Source organism: Narcine bancroftii, chromosome 10 (genome assembly GCF_036971445.1).
Source record: "Narcine bancroftii isolate sNarBan1 chromosome 10, sNarBan1.hap1, whole genome shotgun sequence".
Lineage (NCBI taxonomy): Eukaryota > Metazoa > Chordata > Chondrichthyes > Torpediniformes > Narcinidae > Narcine > Narcine bancroftii.
Window position 1 is genome coordinate 64,938,864 of NC_091478.1, and position 23,255 is coordinate 64,962,118.

General features: G+C 35.7%; 2 protein-coding genes across 11 annotated transcripts in view; one reads left to right on the forward strand and one right to left on the reverse strand.

The window, feature by feature from the left end:
• The window catches only part of wdr59 (WD repeat domain 59), a 77,617-nt gene extending 74,752 nt beyond the window's left edge, over positions 1-2,865 (reverse strand). For 3 of the 8 annotated variants that reach the window (XR_011345675.1, XM_069901127.1, XM_069901128.1), the window contains exon 1: positions 2,617-2,865. Coding sequence is in view for 6 of the 8 variants with exons in the window: in XM_069901127.1 (XP_069757228.1) it covers positions 2,617-2,730 (114 nt within the window). In the remaining 2 variants the exon portion in view is untranslated. The remainder of the gene's footprint in view (positions 1-2,616) is intronic. The other 5 variants (XM_069901123.1, XM_069901122.1, XM_069901124.1 and 2 more) reach the window with 5 other exon arrangements.
• The window catches only part of LOC138744651 (mixed lineage kinase domain-like protein), a 144,894-nt gene continuing 123,954 nt past the window's right edge, over positions 2,316-23,255 (forward strand). Inside the window, exon 1 of one of the 3 annotated variants that reach the window (XM_069901134.1) lies at positions 2,316-2,819. The gene's annotated coding sequence lies outside the window, so the exon portion shown is untranslated. The remainder of the gene's footprint in view (positions 2,820-23,255) is intronic. The other 2 variants (XM_069901135.1, XM_069901133.1) reach the window with 2 other exon arrangements.

Below are 23,255 nucleotides of genomic sequence, written 5' to 3' on the forward strand. Positions count from 1 at the left end.
GTTTAAGGCATTCCCAATTATTTCCAAACTGCAAATGCATATTTTGAATTTCCAGTTTCTGTCGTGAATGCTGAAACCAATCAGATCAAAATAGGTTCTCATAAAAGCTCATTAACTTGAAATGTTAACTGTTTTTCTCTCTCTACATTGCTGTCTGACCTACTGAAAATTTCCTTTCTTTTCTTTTTCTTTCATTTTACCTTTGAATTACAGTAACTGCTGAACAGTGGAAAGGGACAATTTGCATATACTGATGTTAAAAATAGAACAAAGCAATAATCATCAGATCATCCATACAGAATGACACTGACTAAAACAAATATTTGCCAGATTCCTTCTGTTCAAAGTGGCATGGGTTCTTTTATGATTATTGAAAAGAGCAGACAGCCCTTTATTTTATCACCAAACCTTAAAGTTGGGAATGCCAAAAGTGCAGCAGTCTTTCAGAAATACAGTGCAAATTTCTGTGAAAACTCTGGGCTAGCAATAGAACTGAAAATTTCAGACTTAGAGAGAAGAATGTTTTGACTATGCCACAGGAAATGTCATTCTTTAAATTTGATACAAATAGATGGTACATGAAGCCATCGTCACCCCTCCAAACCAATCACTTTGATGCAGAATTGAAGAACCAATAATCCAAGTTCATATTTTTTCCTAACTGATTTGTCATTTCAAATCCAAGAATTATCCACTCGACCTAATTCTTTAAACATAATCATGGCTTCCTTTGCAACAGTCACCTAGTTAGTTAAACAAGAAAGCCCGCAGTTTGGGGTCAAGTGCAATACACAAATATGCTGGAGAAAATGAGCAGATTAGGCAACATCCTAAGAAAGTAAAAGGAAACCAACATTCAGGCCTGGAACTTACCTGTTTTTGCTTTTTCATGATGAAGGGCCTTGAAGAAGGGCTCATGCCTGAAACGTCAGTTGTATATCTTTATTTCATATGGACTTTGCAAGACCTACTGAGTTCCTCCAGCAATTTTGTGCTTTTACTTCAATCACAGCATCTGCAGACTTTTGGATTTTACTCTGTTACATGACCTGCTGAGTTTCTCCAGCATATTTACAAACTGTAATAGTCACTTAAAGTTGTCTCTGCATGGTATAAAGCAGATTTTATTTTGTATTCAGACATCAAAATCATCTGCTTCAATCACCTGTTTAAATCTCTCTTTGTTAATATGAATAGACTTCAACTTCACCATTCAATATTCCCTTGCATTGATGTAGATGTGTGGAAGATATCATACAAGTTCAGTGTGTAATTGAGAAAGCTAATAGAATGGTAGCTTTTAATTTCAAATGAATTGAAGTACACAAGTATTACAACTGCACAATCCAGACCAGATAGTGTAATATGGAGTTTTTGTCCTCCATTCAAATAAATAGTGATTGGAGATAGTTTAGAGAGAAGCACTAAAACAATCCCAGTATTGACTGACTTATGAGGAAAGGCCGAAGAAGATGGATCTGAACTCATTGGAGAGATTTAGAAGAGTTGGAGGTGATCTTAAAAGACTCCTCAGGAATTGGATTGTATAAAAGGGTGGAAGGATGTTTTCACTCACTGGAGAATTTAGGACCACAGTACTTTGTCTAAGAATCAGACTGTTATAGATTCAGAGATTAGGACATTTTTCTTCTCTTGAAAGATTGGGATATAGAGAATTTCCTGCCTCCATAAGAGTGGAAGTGGAATATTTGAATGTATTAAAAGCTGATATGGACTTTTAACCAGTAAGGGAATTGAGAACTGAAAAAGTTTTTTTTTAAATCAGACATTGGGGAAGACAAAATTACATTGTTATGGTGAAATTCATGTTATTAGATGAATAACTTTAAGGCTCTCATGAAGTTAGAGCTCAGCTGGCAAAGGTACTCATAACGTTTTAAAAACAGAGTCAAAGACTGCTGGAATTAGTAAATAATTTATTTTCCAGATTTTGATCTGTCAGCTTTAATCGGGAAACGAAACCCCACTTATTTTCACTCTGCAAAAATCGCCCCCATGTCCCCCATTACAGGTCCCTGTAAAAATGTTTAAAAGTGGCTAAGGGTATGATTTAAATAATCTCTTAATCAAACATATCCTCATCAATTCTAACTCTATACTTAAGCCCTTGATTTATAAATACACATGGATTGTTGAGAGACTACTGAACATTATGAAGTCTATTGCTCACACTAGCAATGTCACTGAAAACGGCGTCTTTCTCCACGCAACTGCCTGTCACACCAGAGGCAGCTTGAATTGCCTCCCGGTGACTGGCTCAAACGAGAAGCTCTGACGACTGGCAGCTATTTTCTCAAGAGACAACAGGCCGCAACTTTCATATGTTATGGCCAAGCTGAAGAGTCAAGTTTCAGATTTAAACAACCCAGATGTCGAATTTGCAGAGTTTAATGATATTAAATCGATCTCGCCAATGAGTGAATTGCCCATTTACGGGCAGGAAGGCGGGCAGCGAGGCTCGCGCATGCGCACTACTTGGCCCGACTCAGCCTGCAGTGAAAATCTCACAGATTGTTCAGGCGTCGCAGATTCCCGTGGCGCTCACGGACGCGACCCCACCGTTCTCGAGAGGAAAATGCCGCGGCTGCGAATTACCTGCGAATCCCTAACTTCCACCACCACATTCTCACTGCTCCAGCGAGCCGCCATGTCACGAACCCTGGAAACCAACAACAACACTGCGTCACAGGCGTGACGGTTACCCAGCATGCGCCGGGCGCGCGAGAGCGAGGGTCCTGGAGAGTCAGTCGGTGGCGGCCCCTCGGTCCCGGGATGACGGCGCGAGGCCTGGCAAGTTGGTAGTGTCAGGGATAGGAATCTTTCACTTTGCACTGATCGCCTCCGGGTCTCCCCCATCTTCTTCATATTCTTGTCAACCTTCCAGACAAAAAAAACCTCCCACTGAGTCATCAGCATCTATGTCACCTCTCCACCTTCGTTATGTATCTTTATCTTTGCGATATAACGTAAACTGTTTGATATGCTGAGTTTCTCTTGCATTGTGCTTTTAACTTCAGTCAGGGTGGCTGCAGACTTTAACCCCTTCAGATTAGATCAGTCTGATTTGCCTGGTCTGGCTACTCAATGAAGATGGGACTACATCCGTCTCAAAATTGCTGATCCCTTACAATCTCCTGAAAGGAAGCGGCAAATGTCCGGGGAGGGAGCGGTGCAGGGCAATAGGAACAGGGGTCTGCATCTGATGGTGGACCAGAGAGAAAGTTGCAGTCTTCACAGAGAGTGAGCGGTCAATAGATTGAGACAGAGCAGGGAAGAGTGGGATATTAAAAGCCGTTGGGAAAGTGAGAGGGGTTAGGTGAAGTTGGATGTTAGTAGGTAGGGGAAAAGGGGGTGATGGATAATAGGCTGGTGGGATTCCAAAGAGTATGGAGAGTGGGTGATGAATGGAATAAAATTAGGAATGACTAGACTGGTGTACATTTAAACTGAAGATTCTGGTGAAGGAAATGAGAAAGGAGGGATGCTTGTTTTGATATCTTTAAGGATGAGATATTGAGCTAAAGGCAGGGATAAGGTGATTACTACATTTCACGAGCAATCTAATATTTTAGATTTAGTACACCATTTATCTGACATCTAATATTGTATGAGCAGAAACTTCCTGCAGCTAAATATTTTAAAAGCCTGATATTATTGTCTTTAATTTTCATTATTCCAAGCTCTGCTCTTTGGGCACCAATCCAAACACAAGGATATCTAAAACTATGCCAGATGGTTTCCAATATTGTGCAGCAGCATTTGTGGTTGTGCTTGAAACAAAGTTTTGTTATATATTCATTCCACCAAGATTACCTATTTCTGACCATGTAAAGTTTTTTTTTAAGTTAAGGATTTTCAATTAATATGGAGTTGCAAACAAAATCGAAGAAACATCACATATATATATAGATATATATATCTATATATATATAGATATATATATATATATATATACATATCTATATATATAGATATATATAGATATATCTATATATATATAGATATATATATAGAATAAAATACCAAAACCAAACTATATGTTGATATACAAAGAAATAAGAATCAATGCATTATCAAAATGATCAAATTCTCCACTATTAATTATAAATACAGAATTACATGCCTTGCCGATCCTTAAAGGAAAAGTAAGAAACAGTAAAGAAGAGGAAAAAGAGAAAGATCCCCCTCCCCCAAAGGAAAAAAGAAAAAGGTGTAATTATCCCAGATGATTAACAAAATGATGTGTTCTCCAAAAGCATTAATCACATACAGATAAAACATTACAAGATTCATCCAGAGCTCACTGCCTCCCTTAAGGGATAAAGGTCTTGACATAGACATCACTAGGGATACTGGAGATAGTAGTATTGGAGACCGGAGGGGTGAAATCATCAAATGTTACCCCGTATATCTTAAATGTAGGTTCCATATTCTTAAAAGCATGTAACAATTTCTCAGGTTGTAAGTAACCTTCTCTAGGGCAACACAAATATGCATTTCTGACTTCCAGCTGATCAAACTCAGTTGGGTATCAGATTTCCAAGTAATGGCTATGCATTTCCTGGCCTCTACTAGAGCAAGTTTAACAAATTTCATTTGATATTTCCACAGCCTCATTTTAGGCCTTATACAGTACAACTCTGATTATCTCAAATCAGATTCTCCAAAATCCTCAATTATCAAAAGAAATTTTTAAATTTCAGATAAATGAAACAAATCAGAAATCATCATTTATCCAAAATTTTTACGGAGCTGGACTGACGGGGGACGTCGGGCTCCCGGTGGCAGCAGGGATCTCAGACTCCCAGTGGGAGCAGGGACCTCGGGTTTCTGGCGGCAGTGTGGACCTCGGGTTTCTGGCGGCAGTGTGGACCTCGGGCTCCAGGCAACAACGAGGACATTGGGTTCCTGGCAGAAGCAGGGACCTCAGGATCCTGGCGTGAGTGGGGACCTTGGGCTCCCAGCATCAGTGGGGCAGTGTCAGTGATTGGCGGTGGCCAGCATTTTCTGGTGAAAATTAAACATTTTAATGTTTTAAAAACTTAACCTTGTTGTTTGTTGTTGTTTAAACACTGTTGCAAATGATTTGCTGTTGCTACTGAGCTGTTTTTTTTTTAAATGACGAGTTCTCTGAAAAAATCATTTATCCAACATATTTCGGAAAATCGGAGTTGTACTGCATCTGTTAATTTCCAGTAATTCCCCAAATCCAGGAAATTCCCCAAATCTTCCCAGAAGGATCTCATGCTAATTTCTCTCCTTTTTAAAAAAAAGAAGCGAGAAATCTCATTTGTGTCGCTTTATAATAATTTTTAAAATTTGGAAGTTGTAAACCTGCCAATTCAAATTTCCAAGTTAATTTTTTGAACAAATCTCTCAACATCTTGCCCTACCAAAGAAAATTTATTCAATTCCTGAAAAATATATGATAACTTAGGAAAAATATTAATTTTTATACAATTAACTCTTCTCAATAAAGTTATGGGTAATTCCATCCATATTTATTAACCGATAAGTATTTTGGCAACCTATTTGCTCATTTTTGTGCTACTATTTTATAATCTCCGTTTAATAAAGATATAGGTCTATATGAAGATGAATTTAAAGGATCTCTATTTTTTAATCATTTATTGTAAAAGATTAAGATTCCAGTAAAGTATGTGTTTCAGTGCCTCCCTTCATATTTCCATAAATGGAGGAATAAATAAATCCTTAAACTCTTTATAAAATTCAGGGTGGGAAACCATCCTCTCCCAGAGATTTATTACTTTGTAAAGAACACAATTCCTCCTTAACCTCTATTAATGTGAAAGGAGCAGCCAACTCTCTCTGATCATCCAAATTTAATTTAGGTAAATTATTTTGAGATAAAAAATATCTATTTTATTATCTTTTAAAGATTACGATTGATAAAACTTTGAATAAAGTTGTTATTAATTTCTTATAAGATATTAAATTGGAATAATTCTTAATTGCAATAATCATTCTCAATGCTCGTTCTGTCTTTAATTGCCATGCAAAAACCTTATGCACCTTTTACCTAATTCGTAACCACAAACGAGCCTGCAGCTGACGTGGACTTTTTACCCCCTCCATAAATCTTCGTCCGCGAAGCCAAGCCAAAGAAAGAATACCTCTGTTTAGTTTTCATGATCACTTTCTTTGTTCTGTATGTTTATAAGTATTATTTTTAAGCTTTTTATTAAGAGATATTCATTTATCCTCATTAACTTGTCTCTTTTATAAATTTTCTAAGTCTTTATCTAAATTTATTATCTCTATCTCCAATTATTCGACTTCTTTCATATAATCCTTAATTTTAGAGGTGTAGCTTATTATTTGATCATTGTGTCCCATAAAGTAAATTTATTTGTAACTGAGTTGTAATTAGTTGCAAAAAAGATTCTTACCTGTCTTCTAATAAATCTTTCCTTTTTAATAACATAGAATTCAACCTCCATCTATAGACTGATTCTTCCTTATCCACCATTTGCCAAAAACAAAGGAGAATGATCAGATAGAATTCTTGCCTTATACTCTACTTGCTGTATTCTGCCCTGAAGTTTTGCAGATATCAAAAATAAGTCAATCCTAGAGTAAGAATCATGTCTACTAGAATAAAAAGAATAGTTTCTTTCTCTTGGATGAAGTCTTCTCCAAGCATCTATCAAATTTAAACCTTTCATCGATGACAATGTAGCTTTGGCTGCTTTTTGTCCTTACTGTAGCGTTTGTTGATCTGTATAGATCTAAACAAAAATTAAAGTCTCCACCTATTAGCATAATCTCATGAGCACTTGCCAAATTCAAAAAGGTTTCTTGAATAAATTTTTCATCATCTATTTCGGTGCATATATGTTCATAAGAGTCCTATACTCTGAAAAGATTTGACATTGTATCATAACATATCTCCTTGCAGGACCTGTTACCCATTGTTATGTCCAGATAGGTTTGATGGGTTCAAAAAGAATGAAGGTGGACACCTGTTATTAACAAACAGTTGTTTTTATTTACACAGAGTGGAATTCACAAAAGAGCTTGCACACACACAGATTAGTATACACAGCACACAGGCACGATACACTAAAAAACAAGGATTTAACTTGTTCAGCATCCATCACCTACAGGCATGTGAACCAAGAAACAAATAAAGGAGCACATACATATAAACCTGGTTTCCAATATCGATCACAGCTTGGGATCTGGATGGGCTCATTACAGTCGGCTCTCTGGAGCTACCTGCACCCTGGGCTTCAGGGATGATTTGAAGGCAGCACCAAAGAGAGAGACAGAGACACCACATGCTACTTTTTCCATGCAGGACCTGTCCATGTCAGCTGTCAGGGCCAATCACATATCAGTTTCATAGGTGGACAGATCTAACTCTTGATTGGCAGGTGAGGTGACTTCTGACTAGGCTCCAGCCAGAGAGGTCACATGACCCTTCACACTCCACATTCCAACCAGGTTCCAGATGGAGAAGCCACATGACCCTCCACAATCCACACCCCCCCCCCCTCCAGGTTCCAGACAGAGAGGCTACATGACCCTCCACAATCCACACTACACCCATAAACATTGATTTACCTCTGGGACAAAAATATGGCTTCCTTAGCCTTGAATATACTTAATGTATTCTCTATGATACATAATTCAAAAGGTTCAGAGAGAAAAATATCCCCCCATTGCCATCTTAAATGAACAAGTCCCTAATTTTGAAACTTTTCCTCCTAATTCTTCATACACTTAAGATCATAGGTTTCAAATAAAATCTTCTCTCTTTCTTCTACCTTCTAAGAATAGAATTTTTCTACTGTCACATATAGCACAAACCAGACAGAATGGCAAAATCCCAGATAAATTCCTATTTTGTGGTTAGCATAAATTCAGACCTTTTCTTCCTATCGATTTAAATATTGGAACATATTCCAAAAATATATAAAAATATATCTCATGCAGTGAGACTGCTGAACAACAGCTGAACTGCTCATACAAACCCTTCGAGGCTCCACTATTAAACAATATTTATATATGTTTATACCAGCTGCATATGTATCATTTGTCTGTATGTATATTTGCATGTTTATGCACTGAGGACTGGAGAACGCTATTTTATCAGGTAGTACTTGTATCTGTACAATCAGATGATAATAAACTTGGACTTGAAAAGAAAGATATTATTTGGCACAGTGAGATATGCATTATAAGGACTGAAAGCATGTTCAGCATTAGAAATGTGTATGAGTTTCCAATTGTCTGCACTACTTTGGAAGAAGATCTTTGGAAACCCTGTAAACTTTTATATATAGGGTTACTGCTATTCTGCACTGATCTTAAGCTAAAACAGCAGAGGACAGTTGGAAACAAATCCTCCTATTAAAGAAGTTGAATACCAATGATTCTGTACATTGTAACCAATTAAAATGGTCCACACCAAACATAGCAACTCTTCATAAATTTAAAATGGAGATGTCCAAAGTTTTCTCTTAAAGGACCTTATAGCAATTTTCCCTATAACAAATTCACAACCTATATTTGAAAATTACATTCCAAAATACTACATTAAGGATGTTGAGCGCCATTGATAGAGCTCTGCAGAGTATTACTGGTAGTAACAAAAATCACTTATAAATATTATGGGATCCCTATCATCATTCAATGCCAACTCGTCATATCACTGGTTTATATTGGTTCCTCAATGTGGTTATACATATTGAGAGGTAGACCTTGAAAACTAGCCCTTCGGTGCACTGAGTCCACATGATTATGAATTGCCTATTTACACTAATCCCAAATTAATAACATATTAATCAGGATTAAACCTATACGTCTAGCATATATGTCTAAATGCCTTCACTAAATAGTATGGTTAATCCTGGAACAGAAATTGAAACCTATTATTTCACAATGGACAGTACCACAGTGGCCATAGATGCTGGCCTGGCTAAGGCAGTTATATACGTGTAAAAACCAACTGTTGGCAAACACCTTAAAGATGTACAATATTTAACTTGGACTAACATTTTACTGAAAAGACAACTTTGTGGATTTCACATATAAAAATTGAGTAAACTTCATATCCCAGCATGTCATGACAACCAAAGGTACTTTTGGTCAAAGGTAAATTTTAACAATTTGGATGGTGACTGAAAGACTACATTGGAAAGAAGAAATATTATACTTATATTCAAAATTGAAATTAAAGAACTCCAATCAGTAGTACCAGTGACTGGAACATTCAGTCTGATCCAAGTTTAGATAAGAAAGAATTTCATATAAAATCCATGAGTGTATTATCAGATCCAATGCTTTAACAGAAATACACTGAAAGAAACTTTGAAGATGCTTGGATTGACCAGTTGTCCATAACCGTGAGTTATATTTAGAACCTACTGGGGTAACTCTTAATGTGTTATAACATTATAATATGCTCATTTAACTAAAAATAGATAGCTGCATTTTTTTCATGATTTTTATATGACCATTGTTGGACCATCACCTTCCCAAGATCGTGTTCTATGGCGAGCTCTCCACTGGCCACCGAGACAGAGGTGCACCAAAGAAGAGGTACAAGGACTGCTTAAAGAAATCTCTTGATGCCTGCCACATTGACCACCGCCAGTGGGCTGATATCGCCTCCAACCGTGCATCTTGGCGCCTCACAGTTCAGCGGGCAGCAACCTCCTTTGAAGAAGACCACAGAGCCTACCTCACTGACAAAAGACAAAGGAGGAAAAACCCAACACCCAACCCCAACCAACCAATTTTCCCTTGCAACCCCTGCAACCGTGCCTGCCTGTCCCGCATCGGACTTGTCAGTCACCAACGAGCCTGCAGCAGACGTGGACATACTCCTCCATAAATCTTCGTCCGCGAAGCCAAGCCAAAGAAAAGAAGTTACCATGTTATCACAAATATACCCAACCTCGACAGCATCTTAATTTATTTACTAAAGACTTATTGGCCAATGCATTGGATGCTGTGCAACATTGTGTTTGATCTGGATTGACTTCCTTAGCTACAACATAATTTCACTGCATTAATTAACTTAAAACAAACTACTTTCTCAATGGGGATGAAGATCTTGAAGATGAATACATTATCACTTCAACACTACTCATAAATAGCATAAAAAATTATATGTGTGCTGAAAATTGAAAGCTATCAATTTACCAACCACACCAGACCTGCATATGATTAAAAGTTAGTTTTATCAACTATGGTTGATTAGAGATTAAAACAGATTACATTTCCAAGATGAGTATCTTTAACCATTATGAATTTAAACAATTCTTGCAGCTTGCTGTTACATGGTTCTTCCATTCATAAATGGCAATCTGCACCCGCTTATTTACATGAGCATGAGTTAAAAATACAATGTTATGTAACTAGAAGGGTAATTGTTTTTCTTTTTCAATCTTTCACTAGCATTTCATAATATATACAGCAATCTTTCTTTCTTTGGCTTGGCTTCGCGGACGAAGATTTATGGAGGGGGTAAAAAGTCCACGTCAGCTGCAGGCTCGTTTGTGGCTGACAAGTCCGATGCGGGACAGGCAGACACGATTGCAGCGGTTGCAAGGGAAAATTGGTTGGTTGGGGTTGGGTGTTTGGTTTTTCCTCCTTTGCCTTTTGTCAGTGAGGTGGGCTCTGCGGTCTTCTTCAAAGGAGGTTGCTGCCCGCCAAACTGTGAGGCGCCAAGATGCACGGTTTGAGGCGTTATCAGCCCACTGGCGGTGGTCAATGTGGCAGGCACCAAGAGATTTCTTTAGGCAGTCCTTGTACCTTTTCTTTGGTGCACCTCTGTCACGGTGGCCAGTGGAGATCTCGCCATATAATACGATCTTGGGAAGGCGATGGTCCTCCATTCTGGAGACGTGGCCCATCCAGCGCAGCTGGATCTTCAGCAGCGTGGACTCAATGCTGTCGACCTCTGCCATCTCGAGTACTTCGACGTTAGGGGTGTAAGCGCTCCAATGGATGTTGAGGATGGAGCGGAGACAACGCTGGTGGAAGCGTTCTAGGAGCCGTAGGTGGTGCCGGTAGAGGACCCATGATTCGGAGCCGAACAGGAGTGTGGGTATGACAACGGCTCTGTATACGCTTATCTTTGTGAGGTTTTTCAGTTGGTTGTTTTTCCAGACTCTTTTGTGTAGTCTTCCAAAGGCGCTATTTGCCTTGGCGAGTCTGTTGTCTATCTTATTGTCGATCCTTGCATCTGATGAAATGGTGCAGCCGAGATAGGTAAACTGGTTGACCGTTTTGAGTTTTGTGTGCCCGATGGAGATGTGGGGGGGCTGGTAGTCATGGTGGGGAGCTGGCTGATGGAGGACCTCAGTTTTCTTCAGGCTGACTTCCAGGCCAAACATTTTGGCAGTTTCCGCAAAGCAGGACGTCAAGCGCTGAAGAGCTGGCTCTGAATGGGCAACTAAAGCGGCATCATCTGCAAAGAGTAGTTCACGGACAAGTTTCTCTTGTGTCTTGGTGTGAGCTTGCAGGCGCCTCAGATTGAAGAGACTGCCATCCGTCTGGTACCGGATGTAAACAGCGTCTTCATTGTTGGGGTCTTTCATGGCTTCAATCTTCTTCAGCATGATGCTGATATACAGCAATAAGGAGAATAGAAATAACACAATTAAAATGGTATGTCCATTTACTTAGTGTAAGTATCATATATAAATTTCAAAAAGTGAAAATATGACATATTAGTAATAATTCTCCTAACAAAGAAAACAGGGAAAATGAAATAATTATAATATATATTTAAAAACCCCCAACTAACCTACTAAAAAAAAACATAATTTTAAAAAAAACAAAAACAACTGAGCAGCCTATCCTGAGGATCAGTCAAATAGTTTAAAACATATCTCCTGCAGATAACAAAAATGACAAGAATTATATTTCGTTTGGAAAGGAAGAGTTAATTCATAGAATAATGCCAGTTATATTCCATGAAATTAATCAATAAATAGTTTCCATGTTTCTTTGCCTCTAAAAGTACGACTTCTGATTTTTTTTCTTGATTCAAGAAGGACATAGCATGTAGAGAAACAGTCTTTCCAATTATGTAAAATGGCTCTTCTAGCTAATAATGTAGAAAAAACTATAATTTGATATGCAGAAGTAGGTAAACAACCTACAACTGTAATTCCAAAAAGAGCAGTTAAGGGGTTAAGTTGTAATTGATAGAGTTAAAGAAATATCTTTCCAAAGTTTTTCTAACACAGGACATGACCAAAACAAATGAGTCAATGAAGCCACATCAGTATTGCATCTATTACAAGTAGAGCTCATATTAGGAAAAAAGTGAACTAGTTTAGGCATATAAGCTCTATGAAGACTTTTAAACTGTATTAATGAATGGTGTGCACAAAGTGAAGAAGGTATTAACTAAGGGGTAATTGTTTTATATTAATACATTTATTTTCCTCACTGTTACTTCTTTCTCCATCATGTTTCCATTCAAAATGTATTTATGAAGCATCATAAACAGCTTTGTTCACATTATACAGATGTACATTGTGCTCCTATTTTCTTTTAATAGAAAAACCAACAAACATATACACAACTTTTCACATACACCCTCAGTTACATGCCCAGGCCCCCCACTCCCTGACCATCTTGTCACCTTTGCTGACAGTATCACCGATTTTATTGCTACAACCATCTCACAGTCAGCCATTTACTCTGAAAGCACTCATAATTCAGGGAAATAATGCACAAACGGTTGCCATTTATGGACAAAATTTCCGGTGGACCCTCTTAATGTGTATTTGATTTTCTCCAGTTTATTAAAGAAACTGATATCCTTAATCCATTGTGTAATAGAAGGACCCCAATCAGAATTCCAGTGTAACAAGTTTAGACACTTGGCTATCACATCTTTCTACAGGGAATTTAGGGAGTTTTGGAGATTCCAAATATTGCAGTGAACAGGCAGGGTTGCAAATTGACTTTAAATATTTCAAATTATGTGCTAAAGACTCTGCTCCCAAAACCTTGTATTTCTAGACACTGATAAAATATGTGACTTAGGTGACAAGAGGAGCCATTACAGGATTTGTCCTCAATTTCAGGATTAAATAGCTGTCAGTTTAGATTTAGAAAAATGAACCCTGTGTGGCACCTTAAACTGAACAAGTCCCAAGTGAACACAGGAAGTGGTAGAACGAATTCTCTTAATAGCTTCTTCCCACAGTTTCTCCTCAATTTCCACTTCCAATTCTTGATCCCATTCAGTCTTTATTTTGGAAAGTGAATGACTTTTAGTTCTGCAAAGAGTAGTTCACGGACAAGTTGCTCTTGTGTCTTGGTGTGAGCTTGCAGGCGCCTCAGATTGAAGAGATTGCCATCCGTGCAGTACCGGATGTAAACAGCATCTTCATTGTTGAGGTCTTTCATGGCTTGGTTCAGCATCATGCTGAAGAAGATTGAAAAGAGGGTTGGTGCGAGAATGCAGCCTTGCTTCACGCCATTGTAAATGGAGAAGGGTTCAGAGAGCTCATTGCTGTATCTGACCCGACCTTGTTGGTTTTCGTGCAGTTGGATAACCATGTTGAGGAACTTTGGGGGGCATCCGAGGCGCTCTAGTATTTGCCAAAGCCCTTTCCTACTCACGTTGTCGAAGACTTTGGTGAGGTCAACAAAGGTGATGTAGAGTCGTTTGTTTTGTTCTCTGCACTTTTCTTGGAGCTGTCTGAGGGGAAAGACCATGTCAGTAGTTCCTCTGTTTGCGTGAAAGCCGCACTATGATTCTGGGAGAACATTTTTGGCAACACTAGGTATTATTCTATTTAGGAGAATCCTAGCAAAGATTTTGCCTGCAATAGAGAGCAGCGTGATTCCCCTGTAGTTTGAGCAGTCTGATTTCTCGCCTTTTTTTCGTACAGGGTGATGATGATGCTAATATTTGAAATTATTCCTCTATCTCCTGGATTTTTCATTTTGTTTCCAAGTAAAATGGTCTTACTTTGATATCAATATTAAATTAGCCCTTTTCTCATACTTTCTACCGTTTTGTGTGCTTCATGTGAATTAAATAAAGTAATTTATGTCAGATCTTTTATTTGCCAAACTAATTATTTTTCAGCAATTAACTTTAATCATAGTCTTATGAAACTTAGTGCGCATTATCTCATTACTTAATCCTAAATCTTAAACTCTGGTAAATTGATTTATCACTGATAACCAAGTTTCTTTTTTTTAAATTGAGGACTAAGAATATTTCATCTAATGCTTTGGTTGCCGTTAAATGAACTTGCTTAGCTTCCTCATCTGTCAGTATCATTAGCTGCCAATATCACCCTTAACAGTGCAAGCTAATGATTATTATTTCTATATCAAGAGAAATCAATGATGGTCTGATATCAGTACATGGCAAGATACTCTGACCTTTTTCTTATCTAGATGTGGCTTACTGATTGAACTGAATTTTTTAAATCCTTTACTATAAGGTGGGAGTAATAATTTTTTATGTTTTCAATGTGAATTTCTTTCATGGGACTACTAAAGTTTAACACATTTTCAATGAAAATCCCTCATTATAGAATTAATAAATATCAATAATCTTTGTGATAAAATAGAAGAAAGTTACCATAAAGGTCTAGCTATCTTTGTGACAGGAATATCCTATTTCCAGAATGATAGATGTTATAATTGTCTTATCAATAATACATTGAAGCTGAAATAGAAACAATGACAAAAATATTATTTTAAAATTCATTGCTATTGAAATATTTATCTCATGGATTTTTTTTTTTAAGATCAAATTTGTGAAGTAGTATTTACATCTTTGTATTCTTTGAAAGCTCACTTGCTTCTTTTAAGAAAATGCAACATATTTTCAGGATAATCTACAGAAAAACATTTCATCGATAGCTGGATTTTGGCAAATCACTAATTTCTAGAATAAATCCTGGGAAAAGCTGCAAAATTCACATCTTGTGTAGGAGCAGGAAACTAGTGATGTTGACTTCTGTATTTTCTATTTATTTATGCGTGTGAATGTTCCAGATGTTGAATCAGGTTCACAGTTTGATAATGGCAAGCACTGTTTCCTGTTGCTACAAATGCAAAAACATAGTGGTGCACAGTGATTAAATTATTGGTTCGCATTCAGAAACCTGGACTATCAATCAAGAGAAATGAGTTCAAATACCGCAATGGCAGCTGTGGAATTTAAATGTCAATTGATAATATGAAAATCCATAAAAAACATTCTTAATAATGACAACAAAAGCTATAATTTTAAATATCAGTTGAATCTTGCAGTTGTTTAAAAATACTGTTATAAAAGCCCTACTGGTTATCAATACTCTTCAAGGGAAGAAATCTTCCATCCTTGCCTGGTCTGATCTACACATGACTCCAGACACACAAATCTAGTTAACTCTTAAATGCATCAGAAATCACCAAGCAAACCACTCAGTTCAAGGGCATTTGGAGACAGACAATAATTACTGGCTTCATCAGCAATGCCAAAAACTGGAAAAAATAATAAATAAATAAGTCACTCTATACAGGGGCAGTGAATTTTAATATTTCAGTTTACCAGCAAACAGACATATTAACAAGTAAAAATATTAAAAGTATAAATATTTTACAGTAGAAGTGAGAAAGTTCATCTTTGTTGTAATAGTATCTCACTGAGTTACAGGACTAAAACATATGAATGATCTGGACTTGCAGTTTTTAATGTGATTGAACTTGCTAATCTTTCAGAAAAGAGTTAATTCAATAAATATTAATAATGTTTCTTTCTTAATTTCTGCCAAACAGTGTCTCTGACACTGAACATTTATTTTTCCAAATATTGAATAATTTCCTTCATATTTCAATTAATTGTGATTTATAAATAATTTTTATTTCAAAATGAATCTGCATGTATTGGTGTAATGAACATCCAGAGCCATGTGTTTGTTGCTTGCTGCAAAATACAGTCTATTGTATTTATAATACAGAACACTACTTCATCTCAATTTCCCTTTCTCTTACTTCTCAATATTTAATATGTTTACATCTTTGCACCTAAATTTTCACTCTTACACACAAGATGAAAATAGGCTGTCAATAGTAGAATCTAGGGAGGTTGACTGAGTGCATTGGGGGTGGGCTGGTTTATAATAGCTTAAAAGAGTGATTTTATAAAGGCTTTGGAGACAAAGTTGGTTGGAGAAATGAATGACAGCAGGAAGATCCTGGTGGCCACAGAGGAATTCCTAATGATTTTTCAAAATTTAAAGGCATTTCCATTCATTTCTCGCCACTCTAGTTGGGAAATATTGGAATCCAAAGAGATAGCTGAACAAATTTGTTGATGGCTCTAAGTGAGATAAAACAATATATACTGTCGATCAGAGCAGAAAATTGCAATGTGACCCTCATAGATTTATAAATTGTGGGAGTCATTCACTTCAAAGCTAATAAATTAAATCAAAGTACCTTCCAAATAATTAGAAATTAGGGACTGTAAAGAAGTAGAAACCATTTTAGCTTAATAGTGAGAACTATCAGAATAACAGCATTTGAACAATCTAACAAGTGGCCGGTGCCATACAGTGCTGCAGCTGGGAGAGCCATTGAGTCACAGTTAAAGTTACCCATATTCAATTCTGAGCTCCAGTGCTGTCTGTGGAATTTTTTTTGAAAATTTTATTCAATTATTTGTATCATTACAGAAAAAAAATCAATGAATAAAATATCTATATCTAATGATACAAAAAATACTTGTATATTTTTTTCTCCCCTCCCACCCAAAAGTAAGAAAAAGAAAAGAAAAAAAACACCTACCATTTAATATACAATAATACTAGCATATACAATTGTTAATTATTATTAACATTTCTAATTAAGAGGAGTGGATAAGGTAGAAGAGGCGGATGGAAAATTATTCATAAAATCCATATATGGTTTCCGAATACTATAAAAATTTTCAACTCGATTCCTTAAACAATATGTAATTTTTTCCAAAGGTATACAATTTTGCATCTCACTATTCCATCTACTTAATAACACTTCCTTATCATCTTTCCATGATATTGCTATACATTTCTTTGTAGTTGCTATTGCAATACTTAAAATTTTTTCTTGATATTTATCCAATTTCAATTTTGCATCCTTTTCACATATATATCCCCAAATAAAAATATTCTTAGATCTTTTGGTATTTTTATCTTCCTAATTTGTCCTAATAATAAACTCAGTTCATTCCAAAACCTTTCCACTTTTTCACAAGACCATACTGAATGAAAAAAAGACCCTATTTCTTTCATACATTGAAAACACTTATTTGAGTAAGTAGAATTAAGCCCATTTAACTTATATGGAGTATAATATAATTAATGAAGAAAATTATATTGAACCATTTGATATCTATCATTTACTGTATTCGTAACACTTTCTTGACATAATCTCCTCCTCAATTTCTATATTTAAATCTTTCTCCTATCGCATTTTTGATTTATATAAATCTTTTTTCTTTGTAGTTTCTTGTAATTTTATAAACATGTTAGTAATACATTTCTTAACAATAGATGTATCTATTATATCTTCAAATTGACTTTGTTTAGGGAGTCTCAAATCTTTTTTATAATACATTTTTAATAATATGCAAAAATTGTATTATTTTGTATATTATATTAATCTTTTAATTGATCAAAAGTTTAAAAAAACCTTTAAAAATATTATATCCTCTGTATACCTTTACTATACCAATTGTCAAATAAAGAATTATTCAAAATAAAAGGAACAAGTTGATATTGTTTTAACAACATTTTTGGTAATTGTTAATTTTTAATTCCATTCTCAATATGAATCATATACCTTATTTTTAATATATGCTTTAATACTGATAAATCTTTAGTTCCTTTAAACAACTCATTATTCCATTTATACAAAATTTTCTCTAGAATAGTTTCACCAATTTTATTCATTTCTATTTGAACCCAAGCTGGTTTTTCACCACTTTGATACCAGGAGGACAAAATTCTCATTGAGCTGCTTTAAAATAATTTTTAAAATTTTATAGTCTTAGTCTACCCTGATCAAATTTCCACATTAATTTTTCTAAACCACTTCCCGACACCTTACCTTTTCAAAGAAATTCACATGCTATTTTATTCAAACTTCGATAAAAGGACCCTGGTACATGAATGGGCAATGATTGAAACAAATATTGCATTCTTGGAAAAATATTCATTTTAATGCAATTAATGTTATTGGTAAGTCTTTCCATTTTTTCAATCCTCTTCCAATTATTTTAACAATGACAAATAATTTAAGTAAACAAATTATTTATATTTCAATTAATTTTAATTCCCAAATATTTGATTGCTTCATTTTGCCATTTAAATTTTGTCAATCTTTTACATTGAGAGTAATCCATATCCACCATAGGCATCACTTCACTTTTATTAACATTAACTTTACAACCCGATACTAACCCAACTTATTTAAAGATTTTTCTGGTCTCGTTAAATATATTATAACATCATCAGCAAATAAACTAATTTTATGTTCCTTATTACCTACTTCAAATCCTTTAATTTCATTGTCAGTTCTAATTACTTCTGCCAATGGCTCAATTGCTAATGCAAATAAAAAGGGTGATAATGGACAACCTTGTCAAGAAGACCTTTAGACCAAAAAAGGTTGTGAGATTTGTTTATTCATAATCACTTTTGCTTTTGGTTGATCATACAATGCCTTTATCCAATTTATGAAAGTATTTGGAATCCCAAAAGTATTAAGTGTTTATTTATTTATTCCTATATTCTTTCATTTTTTGCTTTAGGTTATAGAAGGTGGGGAAGGTGGGGGAAGGGGGAAAAAAGAAAAATGACGCTGTATATTTTAATGCTGAATATTTGTACAAATGGTTACTAACGTGGTTTGCAGTGAAGTATTAAATAAAAAAATTATTTTAAAAAAAATTAAAAACTTATCTATCCATGAATATGTTTTAAATCAAAAAGAATAAAAGGAATAATCTCTTTCATTTGGATGGATTTTTCACCAATTATCTACTAAATCCATATCTTTCATCAAATCTGTTACCATTTTTGGTACCTTATTTGTACCATTCTATCTCCCAATCTATTTAATTTTGGGTCCAAAGCAAAATTAAAATCCCCTCCCAATATAACTTTCCCCTTGGCATTTGATAAATTCATGAAAATATCTTGCATAAATTTGCCATCATCTACATTTGGTGCATATACATCAATTAAGGTCCATTGTTCCGAATAAATCTGGCAATTTACCATCACATATCTTCCTGCTACATCTATACTAATATCCAATATTTTAACTGGTAAATATTTATAAATTAATATTACTGTACCTCTAGCCTTAGAATTAAAAGATGATGCTATTACTGTCCCTATCCAATCTCTTTTTAATTTTTGATGTTCCTTTTATGTCAAATGTGTTCCCTGTAAAAAAAAGCTATGTCTGTTTTAAATTTTTTCATATCAATCAATAATTTTTTCTGCTTTATTTGATTCTGAATCCCATTAATATTAATAAAATTCAATTTATCAGCCATCTAATCTTTTATAAAATCCAGTAACTGTCCAACTTTCCATCTCCACTGCTCCTACATCCAAAATACTAACTAAATATTTCATAATACAATTGCTAAATTCAGGTGTAATAAAGAGAATAAAAGAAAAGAAAGAAAAGGACAGAACCCCTATCCCCCCTAAAGGCATACATTGTTAACAATACATCTTTATACCCCTGATCTGTAGGAGTTGTGTTCAAAAACCACACCCGCTCACTAGATTCCGTAGAGTCCAGACTCATACTCCCACCATACTCCCCCAAAATATTATACTATCTCTAATGCCTCAAATCTACTCAATCTTACAGTTATTAATTTATTTTTTACACTGATCTATCGGGTAAAAACTGTCCTCCCTAATATTCTCTTTCCTCCTAAACTTATATCATTTTATTATATATTCCCAACTGAAATCTTTCTGCTTCTTCTCTCTCTTCAGATATCTCCCAGCTCTTGTCTCATTCTCTCAGGCAGCAAATCTGCAAACATTATTGCTTCATTGGGTTCCGAAAAAAATATGTTTTTGCCTCAGGAACAAAAACTTTTAAGACTGCTGAGTACCTTAAAACCAAAGTGTAACCCTTTTTCCATAGCACATTTTTAACAGCATTGAATTCTTTTCTTTTTTTCAACAAATCAAAATTTATATCAGGGTAAAAAAATAACTTTATTTTCATTATAAATCAATGGTGATTGTCTCTCCTTTGCTTGATTTGTAGCCAGCTCCAAGATCTTCTCCCTCACTTTAATATGAAGCAACTTTTCCAGAATCGAACGTGGCATTTGATCTGGCTATAGTTTAGGACGTAATGCGCATTGAGCTCTTTCAATCTCAATATATCCTTGAAATTCAGTTACCCCGAAAGTTTGCGGAATCCAACGTTGTAAAAATCTCTTCATATCTTGTCCTTATTCACCTTCTTTAAGTCAAACAATTTTTATATTATTTCTTCAACTGAAATTTTCCAACATATCAATTTTTTTAGTTAATTGATCTTTACTTGCGGCCACTTCAGCTTGAACTTTTTTCATTTGCTCTTTAACATGATGAATTTCAAATTCATTACCTTTAATTTTTGTATTCATCACTTCAAATTCTTGTTCCATTTGCGACAGCATTCTCTCCACCTTCTTTGTAGTACCCTTATTTTCAATTATACCCTCATTACATTTTTTAACTTCCATTGTTAACTGTAGCAAAGTTTGCTGGAAAGAATCCATATACTTCATTTCTGTTGTGGATATATAAGACTCTTTTGTTTTCTCCTGTCTTTTGGTCAAAACTCTCTGTTCAACATACATTTCTTTTTCTTCCTGCTCCTCTTCTTGATTGTTGGAGCTGGAGGCTTGAGCTTTTTTAAAAATTGCCTCCTTTTTTTTCTGTGCTCTGCACATGTGCAAGGAGTTGCGCATATGCAGAATCATTTCTTCACCGTGCCAGGCGGCCATTGTAAGGGGAGACCTTGTACAGTGATGTCCAAGGCCTCCCCAGCTCCAGGCTTATCCCCACGGGCACCTACCCTCTGGATAGCTCCAGGAACCCTCTTCAAGGTTGGCTTCTCTTCTTTATCAGCTTCTTGTTCTTGTTCAAGTTCTTGAAAAGTAATAGCCATTTTATCTTTCTTAGGTGGCATTGTATATTGTTCTATAGGCCTTCCAATAGCTTTCTCTTCTATTTTATTTCAATCATTTCAGGCTTTTTGACTCTTTTAAAACTTTTTTGTAGAGAGTAGAGAATTCAAGTCTATCCCCACATCCTCACGTGGCTCGATTTCTCCCCCCCCCCCCCCCCCCACCTCCACCCTATCTGTGGAATTTAATGTTTTTCCTATGTCTACATGGATTTTATCAAGAAGCTCCAATTTCATTCTGTATCACAAAGAAGTGTGCATTGGTTGGTTAATTGACCACTGTAAATTACCCCTAGTGTGTAGATGAATGATAGAATTGAAAGTGGTTGAGAGGAATGAGATGAAAATAAAATGGGAGTTGTGTAGAATGTCTATAAATAAGTATTTGATGGTTGATATAGACGGTGCACAGTAGGGCCTGTTTCCTTGCTGTAGTGAACTGGGAATGCACTACTGGTGTGATGCTCTAAGGACAGGCTCCTCCCCCAACTCTGCCCCCACATATCCCGATATAAACCCTGGATCCCCGCCAAAACCCAGTTCAGTTCAAAGACCATTGTGTGTTATTTTTCTTACTGAATAAAAGTATGTTGTAATCTCTCTGGTCTTGAGTGCTCTCAGTCGCGCTTCAATTTTATTCAATAAAGAAAAGGATGGAAGCTCTGTTGAAGCTTGTGAGGCTCCTAATCAACCTTCTGTCTCCAGAGGCCCTGGAAGAATTCGCATACTGGCTGGAGTGCTTCCAAATGTAGAAGAAGAAATTTTTCCAGGAATTGAATGAAAGGAAACAATGATATATCAGGATAAGCCCTCAGTTAAATCTGTTCAATATATTGAAGGCAAACCTGGGTCTGCAACTTCTTATTATGCATACCCAGCAAGCCAATTTGATACATTAACTAAATAAATTCAAACGTTGTCAAATCTAATGAGTCAGGGTTTTTCATCTATGAAGGATCAGTTTACTACATGAAGGATGAAATGTTAACTATTAAGACTGATGTGGCAAAATGTGCAAAGCTGGTGGACAAAATGAAGATTACATTTCAGAAAATTGAGGAGGACTTTTATGAATGTCAGGATGATGTGGAACAATGTAAAGAAAGGATGGTGAAGATAGAGGATTCTTTTACTGGATGGAAAGAAATTATTTGTTAAAGAAAATTGATGTTCTGGAATGACAGAAATAATGTTTAGATTGTTGATTTGCTGGAAGATTTCGAAGCCTCAGATCTGGTGCAATTTTTTCAGAAATGGATTCCTGATGTCTGGAGAAAGATTATTTTCGGACTGGTTTGGAATTGGACAGAGCTCTTAGAGCTATTATAAAGAAGGCCCTTCCTGGCCAACTGCTATGCTCCATTTTAATTAGGTGCTTGCATTATCAAGATAAGGAAATGATTCTGTGAGTTGCAGTTCAAAATGCAAGGAAGCATCAGATTCCTTTGTTGGTCAGGAATAGTAGAGTAATTTTTAGGCAGATTTGAGCCAAACTATTATTAAGCAATATAAAGTATTTAATCCTGCTAAAGCTGTATTGTGGTAGAATGGATATAAATTTGCTTTTAGATATCCAGCTACTCTCAAGGTTTTCTACGGGGATTTTCAAACCCAGGTTTTTACTGATGAAGGTGGTACCCTTTTATTTGCTAATTCTTTGCCTGAAAATAAGCAGAAGAGAAGTCAGGACCACCTTCTCCAATAATTGAAGCTAGTCAAGAAGAGAGGAAGAATGGTTTACAGAAAATGGAATGCCATGAACTAACTGAAATTGATATTGATGATGCTCAAGTTAAGATAGATTTGGAAGAAGCTTATCATACTTGAAGAGTTTTAAGTATTGCTGTTTTTTTAATTGTTCTGTTTGGGAAAGGTGGTTTTGCTTGCTTCTCCTTCCAAAGTCATTGTGGCATTGGTCACTTCCCATATAGTAGAGGGGGGTAGTACAGCCTAAGCAGTAAATTTTTTTGGAGGGGGTTATAGTTTTTTTTCTTTTATCTTTGGGGTTTCCTTTCTTTCAATCAAGGAGATATGTTATATTT